General features: G+C 40.6%; 1 protein-coding gene across 1 annotated transcript in view; it reads left to right on the top strand.

Moving 5' to 3' along the window:
• Nucleotides 1-7,439: 7,439 nt before the first annotated feature.
• Nucleotides 7,440-21,734, top strand: part of LOC310874683 (delta-1-pyrroline-5-carboxylate synthase-like) — a gene marked incomplete at both ends in the record, with an annotated part of 43,337 nt that continues 29,042 nt past the window's right edge. Inside the window, 6 exons of the mRNA XM_083787545.1 lie at nucleotides 7,440-7,535; nucleotides 9,092-9,241; nucleotides 18,054-18,057; nucleotides 18,996-19,268; nucleotides 19,399-19,446; nucleotides 19,587-19,634. Coding sequence (XP_083643671.1) covers nucleotides 7,440-7,535; nucleotides 9,092-9,241; nucleotides 18,054-18,057; nucleotides 18,996-19,268; nucleotides 19,399-19,446; nucleotides 19,587-19,634 — 619 coding nt within the window. The remainder of the gene's footprint in view (nucleotides 7,536-9,091; nucleotides 9,242-18,053; nucleotides 18,058-18,995; nucleotides 19,269-19,398; nucleotides 19,447-19,586; nucleotides 19,635-21,734) is intronic.

A 21,734-nucleotide genomic window follows, 5' to 3' on the forward strand; every position in this document is an offset into this window, starting at 1 on the left:
GTTTATCTGTGCCTTTGAGCACTTGCCTGTCTGTGTATGCGCACACATGGATGTGTGTGTGTGTGTGTGTGTGTGTGTGTGTGTGTGTGTTTTGAGTAGTGCGTCTTGTCCGTATGTTTGAAGTCTGGCTTCTGGCGGCTGTGCGGCAGCCGCATGTGGATGTTATCACCTCCCTGCCGTCCCATTGGCTCAAAGTACCAAACAATCCATGCAGGCACATAAACGTGCACACACACACACACACACACACACACACTCACACTCACACTCACACTCACACTCACACACACTCTCTCTCTCTCTCTCTCTCTCTCTCTCTCTCTCTCTCTCTCTCTCTCTCTCTCTCTCTCTCTCTCTCCTCCCCCCCCCTACTACTCCCACCCGTCTCTACTTCCCACATCTCAAATCTCCTCTTGATTTGTTCCTTAATCCCTCCTCTTAACCCCCCCTCCATCATCTCTCTCTCTCTCTCTCTCCATAGACCAATAAACTGACTGGTTTCCTTCACCCTTATACTATACCATCTTCTCCTTATATCTATTACTTTTTCTGCCTCGTCCCTCTAACCTTGCTTTGATCGAAGACTCATTATCTGTCTGCTTATTGCCCCCCCCCTTCAAATTCTGATTGATTGACTGACAGACAGGCAGACAGACAGACATGTCTCTTAATTGTATCCTCGTTTCCTTCACTTGCATCTTTTCCTTGCATGTCATCCTCCCACTGAGGATGCAAGGATAAAGCCATGCGAGGAGAGAGGAAGCCAAGGAGTATATCGAACAAGGAGAGCACACACAAATGTATTGGGCCTTTGTAATGTGACTGTTGTAAATTAATGCCCTACAACATTGCACAAAGGCATATAATAGCAGATCTACACGCTTGAAACGTTGCTTGAAAAGATGCATTTTCAGTTTGTAGATCTGCTACTTTTGCAATTTGAATACTTAAAAGTCACTATTTTGGACACTGTCGGTTTCCACCCGACAGAAGCGATATGAAATATTGTTTCCCTCAGCCACTTGCAGTGCAACATAAAACAACAAACCATCTTAAAAGCATCATAAAAATACAAAATCTAAACCATAACATAGGCAAACAAATAAAACCCTAAATGTGCAATTCATCTGAGAGTTACTAGCACAGTAGGCATAATTACCAGCACAGATCTACTAGATATAATAAAGATCTGTTGTGCATTTCAAAAGTGCAGTTATGTCAAGTCCTGTTCAATTCAGTTTAGGTAGTAGAGTTAGAGGAAAGGTAGTCAAGTCGAGTTGCGATAACAGCATGGATAAGACTTTCAAAATCAGAAAGTACAGCAGACTTGACTTTGGCTAAAAGTCGCTGAGCTGGGGTTGTTTAATTGTGTTACTGTAAATAGCTTTATATTCTGAGTGTACTCATTGCTATAGAGTGTTTGTTCACTAACAGGAGTCTCCATTTCTCTCCAGCTCTTTAGTAAAAAACTAACATTTTTGAGGGGCGCTAGCCCCTCCTATAATACAGGTTTAAAGGTTTTTCATTAAACCATCATTGACATGGACAGAGTTTAATGTTTGTTTTGTCTGATAATTACGTCATAAAAGATGTATAGCGCCCCTCACTTCACACAGGTGTGATTCTTTTTTAAGTCAGGATACCTGAACCCGAAACCTCCTATATACAGGTTTAATATTTGTTTTTCATTAAACCATCATTGACATGGACAGAGTTTAACGTTTGTTTTGTCTGATAATTACGTCATAAAAGATGTATACCGCCCCTCACTTCACACAAGTGTTTTTTTTTAAAGCAAGCACTCCAGCAAATATCACTTGTAGTTGAGTAATATAATATTTGACCAGGAGGAACTGTAGTTTCAATAGCCTCATTCAGTCGACACATACGTTTTCACATAAGATTTCTCAAAAGGGCTCCCACAGTACCCAAGTACTTGGACTCAAGTACTGCAGGGTCGAGTACTTTTTGTCCAGCACTGCACCTAACCAGCCGGAGCGCTGCTGGTTCCAATCCCTATCTGTCTAAACCCACCATCTTTTTTTATAGACCTCATAATCTCCTGCTGCGTTTCCCCTCTGAGGTCTAAAAAGCCAGATTTCCTCCCCAGTGCAGTGCGGTCTGGACATGTTGCAGGGTTTAAGCCCCATGGGTTTGTGGCAAGGGAAGTCATTTTGACACCAGAGGCCCATTGAAGTGGTCTGAAGCACATCTCAATTAGGGGTGGATAAACTCAACAAGATTTTCGCACAGATTTCTTGAACTAATTAAGTGCAGTGGGGGTTAGAGGCTGCATGAGGCTGAGCAGGCGGGCACCGCCGGCCGGGGATGTCATGTCGTCGCTGTTGGGTGGAAACCTCATTATTTCTAAAAGTGTTCCTTTTTATTATTGTAACGTTTGTAGATGTGCTATTTTCACTACTTGAAATATGGGGATACAAGGTTTCTGCCAGACAGCGACAATATGTTTTTACTCTATTGGACAGTGGACAGTGAATGTAACCAAATACATTTTCTCAAGTTCTGTACTTTAATACAATTTTGAGTTATTTGTATTACTTCACCTGAGTATGTGTCATTTTTTATTTATTTATAGATCTTTACTTTCTACTACAGTTTTATCAAAGGCAAATGTTTTTTCTTAAAAAACATTTGAGAGTATTTGATGAACTTTAGTTACTTTGTAGATGAATATTACAAAGTATACATTAACCACTTAAGCCCTATTTTATACTTTGGCTAAACGAACATTGCCTAATGCATCGCATGGTTGAGCTTGTAGTCCTGCTATTTTCGAAAAGGTTGAAGTAGGCCTACTTTTACTTTGCTACAGTAGGCCTACAGTGAGTAGGCTATAGTATTTTCATCGCAAAACTTTCGTAGTAGTAAATCTTGCAGGCATTTTACTTGCAAAGTATTTTCATATTGTAGTATTGCTACTTAGTTTACTTACTCATTAAAACCGGGGAAGCATCTGTCATTTTAGAGTTTGGCGTTTGGCTATTCAAAAATAAATTTCAGATCTACAAGTTCACAGCACGTCACATTTTTGAAAAATCTTGAAAGTGTGAGAAATGCTGATTTAGGCATTTGTAGAATCGGCCTCAGGTGAAAAAACATCGAAGTACTTCTTTCGCCACTGCCAAGCAGCTAGTCAACATGCTGCCTGGTGTGACACTTAGAGTATATATTATACTCTAAGGTGTGAGTGACACAGTGAAATGCATGGGTTACAAAATTGTAACCCATTCCTGATGCTGTGACTGAAGGGCGTAGAACTTGGGTAAGCTTGACTCTGGCTCTACCTACTGGTCAAACAGTGTAACACCATGCCTTTTCTTCCATCAAAGTGTGAGTGTCTAGTGCACACATAGTATCTATTTAAGGTACCAGTTAAACCTTAAAATTGTTCATAATCAGTGGTGCAAGAAGTACTGCCTCTATCGAACAAATACCATAACAGTTATAAAATACTCTGTTACAACTTGAGTAAACATACTGTATGCAGAATAGTACTTGAGTAAAAGTATTGGCATCATAAATTTGTTTTGTTTCGAAACCCTGCTCCAAGGGTTTCAATCAACTTTATTTGTTCAGACTCAGGGTCCAATAAACAACAGATAACATAAAACACTACATACAGAGAAGAAACACCCCTAACCCATAAAAACATCAATTTTACAATAAACATTCATACCAGTGCTTCCAAAAAGCAGACCGGTACCTAGTGCTACTGAGGCTGGGGTTATAATTATGCAGTTTTGAGACTCATTGAGCCAACACATACATTTATACATTAAGTTTCTCAGCAAGGCATGAAAAGTGTATACTCCCACAGTACAAAATAACTCACTTGCACTGCTCCACCTTGGTTTTTTCAATAATATGCATGCAATCATTATAGGCAACCTGCAGTTTATACATGCTTGATCTCTTAAATTTAACCCACAAGGGGGCGGTATAGACGGGAGTGCAGTATGCTCTGAAGAGATTTACTTTAACCTCAGGTGAACATGAGTGGAATGTCCTCCCCAGCATGTTCGCCAAAGGTCCTCGTTGTAAGAATTTATATTACAATTGACATTAGAACATAAAATTGCATCATAGGGCAAATATACATCACTCAGAGCATCATCAGTTCTCTCATAATAAGCCAAGACATCATCATTAGTGAGTTTAGACCAATCTATTTTCCCCTTACTGATGCTATCTACATCCTGGGACAACTCAGGGAGACTGTCCACATCAAGCACTAATATCACAGGCACATGGCCTGCCATAGATGCCTCATAGTCAATCTGCATAGATTGTATAATAGAGTGAGCATCAGCGGTGCTTATACAGTGGTCAAGCCAAGATGTTGAGTGCCAGGCTTCACTTATATAAGAAAAGCTATCTGCAGGTAAGATCACCTGACTGGATAATATGAGGTTATTTTCCTCACAGAAATGGATCATATGTTTAGCAAACAATGAATGTCTGTATTCAGATCACCACAAACATAAACACTACTAGAGTTATTATCAGAAATAAAATAGTTTATAAAAGCTAATCTATTTAAGTATACATCCTCATTCTGCTGACATTCATATGGTGTATATACATTGAGTATAGTGAACACTTTGTTCTTGATCCTATACACTGCACAGCAATAAACCCATTATTTAACCCATTCTTTAACCCATTCTAGACGAGAACCATTTTTGTTATACTTTAGCTATTGAAAAATAGCAGATCTTCAAGCTCGTAGCGAACGTTTTTAACTCAAAGCTTTGTCCCTGGAACTACATAAAATGTTTTGTCTCTTTTTTTACCCCCACATTCCACCTGAAGCAGTGCTGCCTGATATCAAGGGCTTCATTTTTGGCCCTTATTAAAAGTCTAAAACTCTAATGTGGAGATCGAAAATACCTCTCTCCTGAGAAGTAGTGTGTTGACATCATCTCTACATGGGGGGCAATTTGACCTGTTCAATGCCAATATACTTTCATGAGAAAATACAATGTTTGGCTTCTGGAATGTTCTGAAATTTTGGTTTCAAGGTTTCAACGTGCAGTAGACAGACCAGTCATTGTAATAAAAGTGACATTGTTTCAGTCCACTCTCTACCTTTATTATTTCCTAAAGACACTGATGTGAGTTCTAAATAATCCACTACAATGGTTTCCCCCCACATAGGCCAACCCACATGTACTTTTGTGCATGTACAAATCAAATAGATTATATTGGTTGACGTGCAACGAATAACGGGGTGATCAAAATAATTTGATCAAATTTGATCATTTGAAACATAAAGATTAGTATAATTGTGGACCATTTTGCTGTCCATGGCAGTGCCACTTTTCTGCAGGTTAAAAACAATTTTCCAAAAGGAAAACGTTTTTTTGTGTGAAACCAGTTAAGTGAGGTGTTGCAAACGGTGTAGGCTCAGTTCTCTGATTGAGCCAAACGTAAGATAGCTTCAAGGCCACCCTGGTGTGGAATGTTTCTGTACAAACTCCAAGATGGAAATGAATCTCTGCCAACAGCTGTTATATTTGAATGCACATACTCTGAGAGTATAAACGGAACCAAATTGACCTCCATTTGGTTTAATTTGCATACTCTCAGAGTTACAGACCTGTAAGGGTCCAATTGGAACCCCCCCAAGGAACCCTGAGGGTCTTGCTACCCCACTTTGAGAACCGCTGGCTAGAACATTTTCTTTGACCATATTGCAAGAAACAAACCATAAAGATGACTAATAAGTGAGTGTTTGGTGTGTCTTAAGAATGATCTAGCACTAGCATGGACTTTGTCATAATGACGATGTCATGCCACGTTAAAATAGCTGATATACAGTACAAGCAACATGTTAGTATGCATACACTGTGAGGCTTGTAGATCAGCTATTGTCGGTGTGAGACACCATCATATAACATTGGTGAATTAGGCATTAGTTATGCTTTGCAGTTAATTGTGCGTGTGTGCACTGTGGGTATATTCTCATTATATCCTCTAATATTGTAATTAAATATATTCAAATGTCCTTTTTTTAATGCTTGTAATGTTTTGGTGTAAATATATTTTCCTTCTTGTCTTATAGTATAGTGATGGTGAGTCTTCAAGTCTTCAAGCGCAGAACACTGCTCCATAAGCTCGTTTCCTCATGTTTTTGAAGGAATCACTGACACCAGTCAGTTTCCAACGGATTTTATCCTTGAAAAACATGAGGATGAGGAAGGCCATGTTTATTTTATTAACTTTTTTGTTTGTTCCAGGGACACCCTGTGTGTTAACAAAAATAGATAAAGCAGCTCTGCAAGCTCACAACACCGTGATTGCATACTCTCTATAGCTACAAACACGTCCATTGGATCATGATACAAATTAGCTACAGTTGAATGAATCCCCAAAGAACAATTTGTTTTCACCTTCATTTAGTTGTTTTTTTCTTCCTTATCAGAGGACTGGAGTGACCAATGCTTCAACCAACATGACTGATCCAAAAACCCAATGTAGCCGTTGTTAACCCTTCACAGCTGGTCAGAGTTGAGGCACATCCTCAAGTTATTCCCTCCACTGTACCAGAACAACATTAGCCTGCATATCATGTGTTCAGGGAACTTAGCAGGGAACTGAGACGTGCCCCAGCTATATGTGTACAGATTTGACTGAGAGCCTGTCATCGCGCATTCTCCAGCTTTTCATCAGAGGAGAAAAACTTATTTATTTATTTATTTATTAATCTAAAATTACTCTTCACATACTAGAACATGTCTGAAATAAGTGTCAGAGCTGAAATCGACATGTAAATATGAAATAAATTCTTAAACATGTAGCTAGGTGTAATCTTAGAGACCACAGAAGTGAACCTTTCAAGGCTGTTTTCTCAACTTGCTGTTTTCTGCAAGACATTACTCTATAAGCCATATCTCCAAAACTAGTTGGTCAAACTGAAAACGATATAAAAAAAAAGAAGTTCAAGTCTGAGTCTCTCAGTCAAATTTGGCCACATATTCTGAATATGTGAAATACAATGCTATTTGCATATCTAATGGGTCTAGAGACGTATGTGATGCCAACAAATATGTTGTTTGTACAGGTGCAGCAGGCTGTGCAACCCGGCTACTTGAAGGGCTGCGACATAACGACACGCATGCGAGCTCTCATAATCGTCTGGCCGATCCTGATTTGTTTCCGACACAAGCTTCTGCATCTCACAGTTGCCATCTTCGATCGTACTCTGCAAGTGGGGGTAACTATTAATAAATGTCTTTGCCATTTGATCTGCTCTTGTGTTTTGTTTTGTTTTTAATACGCTGTTGTGATGTATTACAGGTACAGCCAGTTTGTTGCCATGCTGCTAGCCTCAAAGTACGAGGAGACGAGGTGGGGAAGGTCCAGGACTTTGTCAACATCACAGTCAACACGTCCTTCACACCTTCACACCCGCTCAGATGAGATTGGAGAAGGTGATGCTGAGGTCCCTCAACTTTGAGCTGGGGAGCTTACTGCAGTTGCACTTCCTCGGGAGAGCTTCCAAGGCTGCAAGCGTGAGTCTCATAGAACATAGAAGGTGTAGTTATCACACTGACTGGACCCTCTGCACTAGGACTTTGTTTATACTGCAGGCAAATCTGATTTTTTTCTCAAGGTTACTTTATTTACAGCCTTGGACACACAGACCAGCAGCATACACTAGTAAGACACCCTGAAGGCGAGAAGCGTGCATGCACACATCCGCCTGGGTGACGGCAGACTGCTGGGCTGGTGCTTTGGCATGAGGGGGTCAGATCAACATATGGAATTAATTCTGTACTGGCCATATTATATGGCACACACTCCATATATGGCCCATATATGGAGTGTGTCTTGAGTGTACAGGGTTTGATGAGGTCAGATCAACATAATAACAGAACAGGGTCAGCTCCATATGGAGATTTAAATGTGGCAGTGGGGGCAGTGTCTTGAGTGTACAGGGTTTGATGAGGGCCCAGGTAGGGCCGGGCCTTCATTTTCGGGCCTGTTGAATGGACAGGTATCAGTCAAAAGGGAGATTTCGAATAGGAAGGACGGGTGGGGACGGATCAACATATGAAATGCCAGAACAGGTCAGCTCCATATATGGAGATTCAAGGATTTGAGGTTTGAGGTCAGATGTAGAGTTGCTATATATGCACATCTAGGTGATGATCCAGTCTTCTCCATGTATGGCTATCCAGGTTTTGATGAGGTCAGGGTCGTAAACTTCATATTTGGAGACGGCCATATATGGAACGTCGACCATATATGGTGGTGTGACCGGACGGACGGACTGATGGATGGATGGACAGGTTTTCACAGTAATCTGCGACCTACAGTCGCAATAAACCACACGATACATTGCAATACAGTACAAAACAATAAGGCACACAGTGACATATACAACCCATTTAGGCCTACACATCTCCCTCCAACATAATAAATGAAACTCAAGCCAACATACATAGTGCAACAAGAGCAACACCATAGCTCAACATCAAAACCTTCTACCCCGTCTGCCCCCGGCAAGGAATCCATTAAGGAGATTGACAGAGGGACAAAGGAGTACTACCTATTATATTTCTCAAATCTGATCTTTAGGACTGACTGTTTTGTATGCAGACATTGTCAAATATATCTACAACTCACGTCAGATCTCAAAACACGTGCCGATGTAACATGTTGTGATCTTGTATATTGGATAGTTTTGGTCGCCACGGTCGTGCAAAAAAGTATAAATCAGCCTCACACTGGCCATACATTTAAAAGTAGGTACACTATTAACATTGCTTTAAATCCAGGAAAGCATCTGTGTCATTTTAGATTTTATCATTGGCTATTCAACAAATAGCAGATATACAAGCTCACAGTGCGACACTATGAGCAGCGCTGCAAGCTTGTACATCTGCTATCTTTGAATTGTTTTGAATCATCTTGAAGGTTTGAGAACTACTTAATTAGAAGGCCTTTGTAGAATCGGCCTCAGGTCTTAATGTGTTAATATGAATATATTATATAATATATTATATAATTTGAATCTAAGTAGGATAATGACTGCATATTATCTGTGTCCCCAACTCCTCATCAGGTAGCAGATTGTACTGCAGGCGGAATGGTTCCAGCTGTGACTTTGTGTCCTGCTCCGAGAGGACAGATGAGGAACTGCAGGAATGGGATCAGACAGGACTGTCAGAAGAGAGGAGCTGACCTGGTTGTCATCAACACCAAGGAAGAGCAGGTCAGACACATAGAGACTAACGCCCTAATGACAAATGGAAAGGCCCTATTGGGGCATGGCAGCTCTCTTCCTGTCACTAAAATAGGAAACAAAAAAAACTGATTAGTGAAAAGAAGTTGAACTGTGACCTGCCTGCCTGTGAATGTGGTTTGTTAAACCACTTAAACCACACATGATGGGCAACATGCGGCCCGAGGGCCAGACCCAGCCGCTGGACCATCTCAGTGAATCTTGCCATGACTTTGAAGATTTTGAGGCAAATTAATTTAACTCGATTCCAAATAATGGCAATTAATATCTACAATTTAAGTCCATACCAGCATTGCACTGATTCAGTTAACTGTATGTACTCAAACGGTAAATGAAGAAAATGTTGTCTAATCAGTGACCTATGAAGTGGTGCATATAAATATAACTAGAAAGATATAACTTAGTTGGCTAATTTAAATGTTGATAATTAATTGAGGTGGATTGTGTTATGTTACTGCAAGTTTCAAGTGTGGGCTCCAATCAATGACAGTGGTGCTGTCATTGGTGCTGTCCGTGGTGCTGAAACAGTAAATATCACTAACCACACATTTAAATAATGTAACATTAATATGAATGTAAAAGAAAAATCTATATGTATTCTTTTAAACATTAAGAAACTTACAGTATACTAACAGTTAGTTCCATTGATCCTAGCAGAAACAGAAAAATGCAGCAGCGCACCCATGACCCATCCCATCTGACCACTAAAGGGCAGCTGAAAGCTGGTAGTGTTAAGTGGTCAGGCTGATGGGCCACAAACGCAAATGTTTTCAAATACTTTCAAGTGGGCCCTGATCCAGGAAAGGTTGAGAACCACTGCACTAAGGTAAACACGGACCACTGCATCTGTGAATGTCTGTATTTGGATCTGCATTGGCGTGTTTGGGGTAGTGCATGTCCGACTTGTCCGTCTATTTCTCTCTCCCAACCCCACTCTCTCTTTCACACACACACACACACACACACACACACGGGCACACGCACACAGACAGACAATTTGTTCCCCTATTCTGTGATTTCATAACACATTGTAGAAAAGCATGTAACCTCTTCTTGTGTTTCAATCAAATAGTCTTTAAGACACATCAAAGACAAAGCTACCATTCATTTGGGCTGTCAGGTGGAACATGCATGGGCTACATTCCTCTGCTTTTGATATACCCCCTTCTGGTCATTTAGTCATGGCCGGTGGGGACATCTTTTATCCCAGTTCTGATCAGACTGAATTAAATGCATGTATTTCCTTTTTGTAAATACAGACAATGAAGAAGATCTGAGTAACAAGCTCCTAAATAAACAAAGTCAATAATAATAATAATCTGCTATCATCTGCACTTCTTTGATGGCTACCTTTCCTGTCTGCACTCCTTCAAGTCAAAGTGAGTTATAAATGTATCTAGTCTGTAGTGTAGGACAGGGGTCCTCAAACATTTCCATGTTGTCAAGGACTGCAAATTAATATCTATTTGACCGCAGAGGCGCAGACCCAGTAATGGTCATCAAAGTACAGTAGGATGTTAAACTGCTTTGTGTGAACAAGAATCTGTGTGAAATTTATCTTATGATGGCATTCCACGATAGACGATAGTCACGGTTCCTTGGTCGTTGTACTTTCTTTCTTTTCTTTTATCTTTTTTTTTCTGTTTTGGACATTTATTTCTCTTTTGTGTTCTCGCTCCATTTGGTTTTGGTTTTTAGTCATGTTTTCCTGATTGTTTAGTTGCTGTATCTCTGTGTTCAGTTTGTTCTGGCCTTCAGTGTTTAGGTCTTTTAGATTTAGTCCACTGGGTTGGGACCCATTTGTGGGTCGCAGACACATTTTTATGGGTCCCTTTTTTTTTTTTTCCTTGTTTCCTTTTTGTTTTTAATTTATTATTATTATTATTATTATTATTATTTCAAAACCTTTTAAAAATAAAATTCAATGCTTTTTTCAGTAATTGAATGAAGAAATCAAAGACAAATCTAAGAAATTCCATAAATTAGAATACAAATGCTTAAGAAGTAGTGAAAATCGCCGAACTACAAGCTCACAACTCAACGCAAACCGACGCATTATGAGCTTGTAGATTTACTATTTTGGGGAAAGATTTACTTTGTGTGTTGAGCTTTTGAATCCGGTTTTGTGTTATGTTTGAAACTTAGTTGTCTCCACCAGGCCGAAGGCATGTGGGGAGAGTATGTTTTGCACTCCGTCCGTCCGTGTGTGTGTCCGTCCGTCCGTCCGTCCGTCCGTCCGTGTGTGTGTCCGTGAGCAGCTAATCTCGGCCACCGTTAACCCGGTCGATGCCACATTTTGCAGACACACTCCCTGGATGCCAACGATGAACCTCTGCCCCAAACTTTCCAGAACGGCCTGTTATAGCGCCACCAGGAGGCTGCTTTGTGCAAAACAAGTTTTTGCACAGTACACCTACAGATTTTGTCCAAACATCACGCAAATTGGTACACAGTCTCTCTAGAGCCATTCAACGAAACCGCTCTTTCAGATTTCTCAGACTCCATCCTGATTGGTTAAGATTGGCTTCCAAAGTTCACAGGAGTGCTCAGTTTCAAACAAAATGCTGCAAATCATGAACACATCGCGTGATTTCCGTGAAATTGTGCACCCACATTCCCACTAGGCCGAGGACGAAATGCCACATGAACAATTTCAACTCAAGGTGGCGCTATAACTGGCCGAAAAGTGTTTTTACCTCTAACTGCACGGATCTGTGGATAACTTTGTATGCCAACTCCCTAGAGGCCAAGGAAAAACCTTTGCCTGGAATTTTTCACATCTGCTCTTTATAGCGCCACCAGGAGGCCGACATATGTAAAACACATTTTCTATTATTACTCCTTCAGATTTTATCCAAATTTCACGCAAATCGGTATACACTATCTCCATAGTCATGTGATCAACACGGAGCGCCACCATTTCCCATCTTCCATCCTGATTGGCTAAGATTGGCTTCCAAAGCTCACACGATTCCTCCATTTCGAAAAAAGGCCACAAATCACAAACACAGTGTGCAATTTCCGTTAAATTATACACGCACATTTTCACTAGGCCGAGGACGACATGCCACAATTATTTCCTCAAAATCAGCCTCACGGTGGCGCTATAACAGGCCAATTCCTGTTTATAGCTATAACTGCATCGATCTGTATACAACTTATGTATGCACACATGGAAAAACATTGTACCTGCATCCCTCCAACACGAACCTCCGGCCCAAATCTTCCTCAACAGCCTGTTATAGCGCCACCATGAGCCCACAACCTGACCTGCCCTGGTGGAGACCTGTGCCGATTGGCACTTTGTCTAGTTTATGCACTGTAATGTATGCAAAGTTTTTGTGAACCTTCATTATTAAATATTTTGTCTGTTGTCATCTTGCTTTTGGGGCCTGTTCCTCACTCATCACAGAGTTATTGCTTAATAGTCTTACCGGTATTTTATGTTTTCTAAAGCCTTCTGTATTCTCTCTGGGAGAACTAAAGTGCATTGAGTCACAGGTGTGAACATCTTACCTTCCCACTTCAGAATAAGAATAAACTTTATTAATAAGGTGATGATAGGCCCTTACTGCATGTCACTCCCCCATCTCTCTCCCCATTTCCTGTCAGCCTAATAGCAAAGGCGGAAGCCGCTTTTTTATTTATTTAAATAAAGTGATGATAAAGTAATTCATGCTTACACTGAGAGGTTGGCCTCGCAACACTATTGTGCTAAATGAGCATTTACCAGAATCCTGGAAGCTATCATCAGCCACTTAAAGGTCCTTTAGTAATAATAAATATACCTTTCTTTAGTAGTGTGTGCTCCTTTATGTCTCATCATATGTTACTCCCCTGTTTTCCCCTAGACCACAAATGCAGTCGTAAATGGTGCATTATAGCACCTTTATGCAAGGCGCTTTACAGAGATTGTGCATTACATTCACCCACACATTCATACACTGATGGTGGCGGAAACCATGCAAGGCACCAGCCAGCACATCAGGAGCAATTAGGGGTTTAGTGTCTTGCTCAGGGGACTTTTTTTAACACTTTATTTTTATTTTTATTGATGCAGCAATGAATTAACATATGTGTACATTTTGTTGTATCCAACATGTAAATATCCCCCCTCCCCCCCAATCAAGGTCAGAACAAGACAAATAAAACAAAGACAGACAGTACAAGACAGTAAAAGTAATTAGTAAACTAGTATTGAAAGTATTAATGAACATAGTAAGAAGAAAAAAATAAGAAAATAAAGGTAAAACAGCATTTTCCATCAGGGTATGGTATCTAGGTTACATACATTGTATCCATCATTCAGTTTATATAGTAAATTGCTCTAAATCCAACTGTCTACTTACTGAGGGCCTCTAACCAGAGGTCGCCCAATGTCAGATTTGGTGTGAGGTATCAGATTGTACAAGGGAATATGGGTTTAAGTGAAAGGTATACTTTCCACAAACTCTATGAAAGGGGTCCAAGTCATAATGTATCTCTTTAGAACCACTACGGTTGTACCTTAGTTTCTCTAGGGGAATCATGGAGAGAACCTCTTTGACCCACTATTTGAACGAGGTCCCCGACTTCCATTGTCGAAGTATCAATCTACGAGCCAAAAGCGTTGTGAATGCCACAGCGTTTGCCTGAAGACCCGTGAGCCGTTCCTCGATTGGAGACACCCAAAAAACAGCAATCACCGGGCAGGGATCCACCGTTCCACCACACACCGCCTTGAAAATTAAAAACCTGACTAATGATTGGCATGACCAAAACATATGACCCAGCGTGGCAGGCTTGTGCCACAGCCAGCATCAAAACCAGGGTAAATCTTGGCTAGTTTTTCATTGGAGTAGTGGAGCCTATGTCTTATACACAAGGAGGTGGTGTGAATTCTTCTTGGACAGTTAAGCCAAGACTCGTCCGATAACGTGACGTCCAGATCTGTTTCCCAAGCCAATTTAGTGTTATCAAATGAAGGGCGTTTGATATTTTGTAGTACTTCATACATTTTTGATATATTCTTTTTCCTCAAGGGATGGAGTTCAAGTATTATGTTTATAGCAGTCTTAGGCGGCGGGGATGGGAAAGGGAAGTGTTTTTGAGCGAAACTGCGCACCTGCAGGTATCTAAAGAAATGGTTATTCGGGATGTCGTTGTCTTGTTTCAGGAATGCAAATGAGCCCTCAGCTCAGGGACACTTCTACGCTAACTCTGGGGGAGCCCGGGTTCGAACCCGGGCGGCGGTGGATAGTGTGGCCGGATGATCCGGCCACTGTAGCCACCGCCGCCCCAGTCATAACATGGATCCAGAAGGAAAAGTAAAGTCCATGGCAAGCCTGGTGACAGGTGGTGGACCGGGAGGAAACTGATCAGAAACCTGGTCTCGTACTTTGTAACGTACGTACTATGAATAGTCTGCCATGGTTGGAGGTGACAAAGAAAGCAGGAAGACCATCCTTCTGTATGAAATAATGATACAGGCCTCCTTGCTTGGTAGTACAGGTACAGGTGGCCTGGCTGTACCTTACAACAGTGGGTCTCAAAGTGGGCTACGGCTGGGGTCCCTTAAGGGGTTACACTTGTTCCCCAGCCAAATTAGTTAACATAGTATGATACTATATATTAACTAATTTGGCTGATTGCGATACTATTAGTATCGCAATCAGTTAAATTATAATATAACCCTATCTTATCTTACTTTGACTATTCAAAAATAGTGGATCTACAAGCTCATAGAATAATTTCGAAAAACCAAATTCCAAATATATAATCAAGTTGGGGGTCCTTGATATGAAAACCACTGGCAGCACACACAATTTAATGTCAATATAGACAGAGCTTCTAATTATGATGTTTTGCACTTTATTGCATTTGTACTAATAGTACACTTTTTGTGGACGTTGACTGCATTTGTACTAATAGTACACTTTTTGTGGACGTTGACTGCATTTGTACTAATAGTACACTTTTTGGGGACGTTGACTGCATGTGTACTAGAGTTTGTGGTGTGCACTGGTCACACTGGTGTCAGTCAGTGTGCTAGCCTGCTGTGCACGCGCGTGTGCGTGCGTGCGTGTGTGGGGTGCCGAGCTAGTGTTACCTGTGGAAAGCCATGGTTTCTTTCTGCTCACTGCTAAAGCCCGCCTACTGTATCCGGTACTTTGTCACACAGGCCTATGGGCTACGCACACACCGTTTCCGTATCCGCTCTAGACCCAGACCGGATTAGCAACCTGCATCCCACCCAGTCTTGCAGGTGAGAGTGTACAGTATAGAGTGACCCGCCTTCGCCTAACTTCTCAACAAACACACCCCGGCCTGCACTTCAAATGCTGCTGCAGATAACAGTCAGTCAGTCACCAAACTAGGACACGGGATCAAGGCGAATGCGAGGGTACTCCGGTGGACGAGGCATTTAAACGTAAGTAGCCTATTCTATTTAAATATAAATAAATTCACTACACATATAGGCTACAATGTGTAGTGAATTTATTGAGATTTAGAATCGTCTATTAAAATGCTTAGATGGACAGAGTCTGTGCAGCTACAATAGTGCGCTGACAGAATATTACTTCACAGAATATCAATTCACTTCTGCATCTGCTTTTCTGGTTTATTTTTTTCTAATTGTCTGATGATGAAGATGGTTTTCTGATGTTGGAACATAGCCTTGTTGTTATTTTGTCTTTGATGATTTAATATTTATAGTGCTGATCGGATTGTTGAAGTTTATTGGAGATGGTTATTCTAATCTGTCTGGGTATATTTTGAAGCGCGCGGGAGGCCAGATTTAATTGGTTCTTGGAATGGATGGACCCCCAATAACTCAGTCTCAGTGATGGAACTTTAAGGAACATTATAGGCTACCATTTGGTTCCATATATTTTACATAATGGTATGGCCACTACTGTCTGGGTTGATAACACTGCTGTTGCGCATTTTGGCACGTTCGGAAATGGCGCGCTGAGCGCACTGTGCAATGCAAACTAATAGGCGAGTGCGCTCCAGTGCCGTATTTCCGAACCTAAATAAAAATAAATCTGCTGTTTATCACGTGCAGTAGCCGCTGCCTATAGGCTAGGCTTAGGCTATATCTGATATTTTAATGGAGTTTGTTTGTTTGATTGATTGAATACTTATCAGACAAAAATGCAAACGGCCAGGGAGTCAAGCACTTGATCTAAAAGGATAACACAAGGAAAAAGTATTTGAGGTGAATTGTTTCCTTTCGGGTCTTATATCGTATTGTATTGGCGCGGTTGAGGCATTGAGCGGAGGGTGCATGCTAGTCGATGGTTTCAGGGTGACTGTAATTCCTTGCCTGGATGCATTGATGGGTGAGCACTGAGCAGAGATATAATTGTGTCCGGAATGAGACGGGGAGTGAACGGAGGATGGCTATAGGGTAACAAGGATACTCGCCGCATTTACCCTTTTTGCCGAGTTATCTTGACAACTCGCCAAAACGTGTAGGAAACTCGCCAGAATGTTAAGTAGAATCTCCGCGGCACGACTCTCCTTCACATTCTGGCGAGTTTACTACACTATTTGAGGCACTTTCAGCAGCTGCGGCTGCAAGTTTCTGAATGTTCTCAGAGCCTGCATCTCCGCATGCTGGGGGTGGCTGATCTACCCACAACGTGCGCTCACGAACACATTAAGAATAAATCAGGCATCTGATTAGTCAGTACATATTCTGTAGCCTACTGTTGTAGTAGGCTAGCTATTCATTGAGTTTCTCAGTCGATCTGAGCTGACACGTTTCTTCTGAGAAACTGAATGAATAGCTAGCCTACTACAACAGTATGAATAGGCTATGACTAACGAGAAATAAAACCACGTATTTTTATACAAATGGAAGTGTACACTACACTACTTGCTTTCCCCTTCATGACAGCAGCAAGACAGTGCTTTCATGCGAGGCGCACGCATGGCTCGCAATCATAGCTGCCTGGGAGAAATGCGAGGCCCTGTGCTTTAATAATTAATTTGTTAATATCCAAAACTATACAAAAATCATCACATTTTATTATTATTATTATTGATCGCGTCTGTGTCTGTGACATTGCGCAGCAGTGCACACGAGAGAGAGAGAGAGAGAGAGAGAGAGAGAGAGAGAGAGAGGTGCTGCGTGTTAAAGATATAATTGTGTCCGGAATGAGACGGGGAGTGAACGGAGGATGGCTATAGTGCTTTCATAGGATCCTCAGGCACGCATGGGCTATTGTAGGTCTGCTGGCGTGTCTGTTTCGTTGATTGATTGAATAGGCCTACTTTAGTCTTTATAACAGTTTTTATAACAGTATGTGGTACGATTTTACAATGATTGTTTAAAAGGCTAACAAAAAAGCTTGTTATAAAACATTCACCATATTATCAGTAGGCCTATAAGTATCATATTCATGTCCTCTAATCTGTATTACCCGTTTTAAATGTTGCCCATTTAAAATATTATATGTTATGATGAATTGAGTAGGCTATACAAAAGGATGGAATGGAAAACAGCCATATAGGCTTTCTTGGATAAATCAGCAGACCTTGTTTTGTACTGCATCCTACTTCCCTGTGCTTGTCTGTCCATGCAAACAAACATTAATAAAGTATTCATTCATTGAATCAATCAATCCATCCTCTCCCACTTTTCATGGCACCTTTGTGGGATGTAGAGTAGCCTAGCCATTTGTTTAGCAATCTGTGCTCTTTTTTTTGCCATGAGGCATGCAGGTTCACATGTCACATTTTAATCCAAGATACCTCTACTCTCCCCTCCTCTCCTCTCCTCTCCTCTCCCCAGTTGTGTAGACTGACAGCACTACAGAATGTGGGGTGTTGGTGTTTCTCTGATGATCCTCATCTCTAGGATTATTGACATAAAAGGTAATCTCTTGTTTTTTTATCACACACACACACGCACGCACGCACGCACAGCCACACACACACACACACACACACACACACACGTTGAATTTATTGGATTCATGTCCCCTCTGGTCATTATTTTTCATGGCGGTGGAGGAGCTATTCATTCAGTCAGACTGAATTAAGAGAGGGCCCCTCAATTCACATATAGGTGTGATTTTTTAGATATATCAACAGCTAATGTTACACAAGGTATTCCCAGATTGAAAGGTTTAACAACAAACAAGTGTTCTATTTCTAAATGGTCTAAGCCTAAGCTATTTGCTTTGATGTAACTTTTTATGTTTCTTATGTTTACTTTTAATAGGAGCTGAATGGGTTAATCCCTCTGACGGACCCTGCAAACTAAAAGCTAAAGTTGGATCGAGTCTTATATTCAACTGTTCTTACTCTCACAAATCTGATGATGACGTCTTCGTACCAGAGTCTTTCTCCTGGTATAAGTGTGACGGTATCGCTGTGAATTGCCTTTATTCGGACATGATCTTCCACTCCAGGAATGTAAATGCCAGTCAGGATGAGTTCAAAGGTCGAGTGTCCCTCTTGGAGCAAAATGTCACTAAGTGTAACTCCAGCATCCTCATTAGAGACCTCAGACGGTCAGACACAGGGTCATATCAACTTCAAGTTGAAGGTCAAATGAATGGAGCACCATTCCGATACCAATTTGAAAGTAAAATCGAAATCGAAGTTACAGGTAAGAAATATTGTTAATATATTTAACTCTGAAGATTGTACAAATTTAACCTGTAACCATTTGGAACATGTCAAAAACCACTTGTAATAAAATAAATGGTTGAATCTGTTTGCTGTCTAGACCCGGACCCGCCCATGATCACACATTGGACGCTCGAACAAGGTGTTACGCTGACGCTGACCTGTGAGGCCCAGAGCTCACCTCTCTCCATCGTGACATGGACCAAAGTTGGATCTCACATCGCGCTGGTAACTGGAACGGAGAGGGCCAAACTGGTCATTCTGAATGTGACAAGAGACCATTCTGGACGCTACCGCTGCTCAGCACAACATCCACAAAGCACCAACACCATCATTTCCTTTGCAGATGTCACAGTCTTAAAGAAATATTCAGGTAAGTACTGATCTGCGGTGTTAAATATTATTTAACTTTTATATTAAATATTAATATATTATTATATAGAATGGTAGGATTCTGGACCATTGGTCAAAAACCACTTGTTGAATCTGTGTTTGCTGTCTAGACCTGGCCCCGCCCATGATCACAGTCCCAGTCTCAAAGAAACGTTCAGGTAAGTACTGATCTGCGGTGTTAAATATTGTTAATTATTTATGTAATGCTGAAGATTGCACAAATGTAACCAACTTGGGAGTGGTAGATTTCTGGACCATTGGTCAAAAACCACTTGTTGAATCTGTGTTTGCTGTCTAGACCTGGCCCCGCCCATGATCACAGTCTCAGTCTTAAAGAAACGTTCAGGTAAGTACTGATCTACTTTGTTTGAGGTAATTGTGACTAATTTCTTCATTAAGAATGTGTATTTTAGTCGCTGACCAACAAATGTTCCCTCATCCATCTAGGAGTACTAGTAACTATCATCATCTCCTTGCTGTCCTTGGCTTGTATCTACTGTTTGGCAAAGGCATTTCACAGGTTCGTTGTTATGTCTTTTCAACGGCTGTTAGCATGTTTGCAAGAAGTGCAGATTTTATTTAGCCATATATGTTAATCATTTAGCATAAAAAATATTTTTCCTTTCTCATCATGTTTACTCAGACGCACCTTCAGAAACCACCAGGTTCTAGTCGGGAATGAGAGACCACAGGAACCTCAGCAGGTGTTCTTTTTCTTCTGAATTCTCTTTACTATGCTGAACACTTACAGTACTTGGGTTATCTTTATGACTGACTTGTTCATATCAATTTCATTGTTCTCACAGATTGGAGTAAGACGTAGATGGAGGGCGTAGGCGTATGGAGTTGTACCTGAGGACACCCAGCCAATGGCTTTGGTGAGAGAGGTCGAGAGACGTTCTGGATCCTGCAACCACTCCTCCACTGTCTGAGGAGGATTGCACATGCAAAGCCCAGCAGTTGACTACCATCAAATCTATGAAGGACACTATTGCTAAATCACAAAATTGTTTTATCACTAATAGAACGGACACTATACTGTCACAATAGTGGCACCTTTTGTCTCTTCAATGAATCCTCCCCAGTTCACAGAGGTGCAACACACACCAGTCAGTCCTTCAGTCCTTCAGAGCACTTATAACAATTTCCAAATAAGGGCACCAATAGGACAGTTAGAGAAAGCAGCGTAGAAATGCAGGATGGCAGAGTTTGAAGGTGATGTACAGCTCTAATGACGAATGTGTGTTGAAAAACTGGAGATAAAACAGCTAATGATAAAAGAAGGAATTCATGCATTTACACAGATTTAAGTAATGTAGAATGAATGAGTTAGAAGCCTGACTTGACTTGACCATGACTAACTGAACTGCATTGTTACAGGTCGTAAAAACAAGATGTTACTCTTAAAGGAGATAATCTAAGAAGCTGTGCTATTACTGTAAATGGTGATGAACCTGAGTCTTACAGGTTCTGGAATCAGTTATTTAATGCATGAGTTCAATGTTTGGGTGGAAATTATTCATTTAATTAGGATGATTGTGATATAAAATGTGCTGTTTTTAAATGTAATCTGAAATGTTTTTATTGTTGGAAAGATTTTGGTGCCATGATCATTTTTACAATCGTTTTATTTGTGCTGGATCAGTAATCTGGATTTGTTTGATTTTAAACATCTCGCAGGACAATAGGGATGATTATCTCTTAAAGATGGTGGCAGATATTATCACTAATTATGTTTTTTTGTTAAATTTGAATTTAATTTTAAAGTTAGTTACTTAGTTACTTAGTTACTTACTTACTTTTTCATTCTGGTTTTTGAAACGGACTGTAGTGAGGGGGATAAAAGGCCGTTTCAGTGGAGACAAAGTATCTTCTCCCCTAGATTTTCGACAGAATGGAATGTCGACAAGGAAAATGCTGTTATTTTCAAAGAGTAAACACCTTTAAACTTGTTTGATCTAAATTATAACAATCCGACTATCTGAGATATGATATAATGTCAGACTCAAAGTTATAATTTCCATTCCATATTTACTGTATTCCATTACAAACCACTCTGCTGAGTTTAAAACTTTGATTCAGTGTACCATGAATCTCTACAAAGATGTAGTTATCCTGAAACATCTATTATAGCACTATGGTTAAAACAGTTACTCTGGGAATGGCCTTCTACTTTGACAGATAGACTATTGTATCTATTTGTATTATGTCTGTTATTTGTATAGCTAATTATGATTGACTCAGGAGTACTGCTAAATTACCTGCAATAAAAAGATAGATAAAATTATACTTGTGACTTGTGTAGCTCATTTCAATGATACAAATAATTGTTACACAGAAAATACTATAGGTTGCTGGTTAGCTTTAGCCCTAAATCAACATCATTGACTAGAAAAAGCGTATAACTTATTTAATAAAAGTACAACTACAATTGCAAATGGGTGCA

This window comes from Protomyctophum parallelum, assembly GCF_964188405.1.
Source record: "Protomyctophum parallelum genome assembly, chromosome: 17".
Taxonomy (NCBI): Eukaryota; Metazoa; Chordata; class Actinopteri; order Myctophiformes; family Myctophidae; genus Protomyctophum; species Protomyctophum parallelum.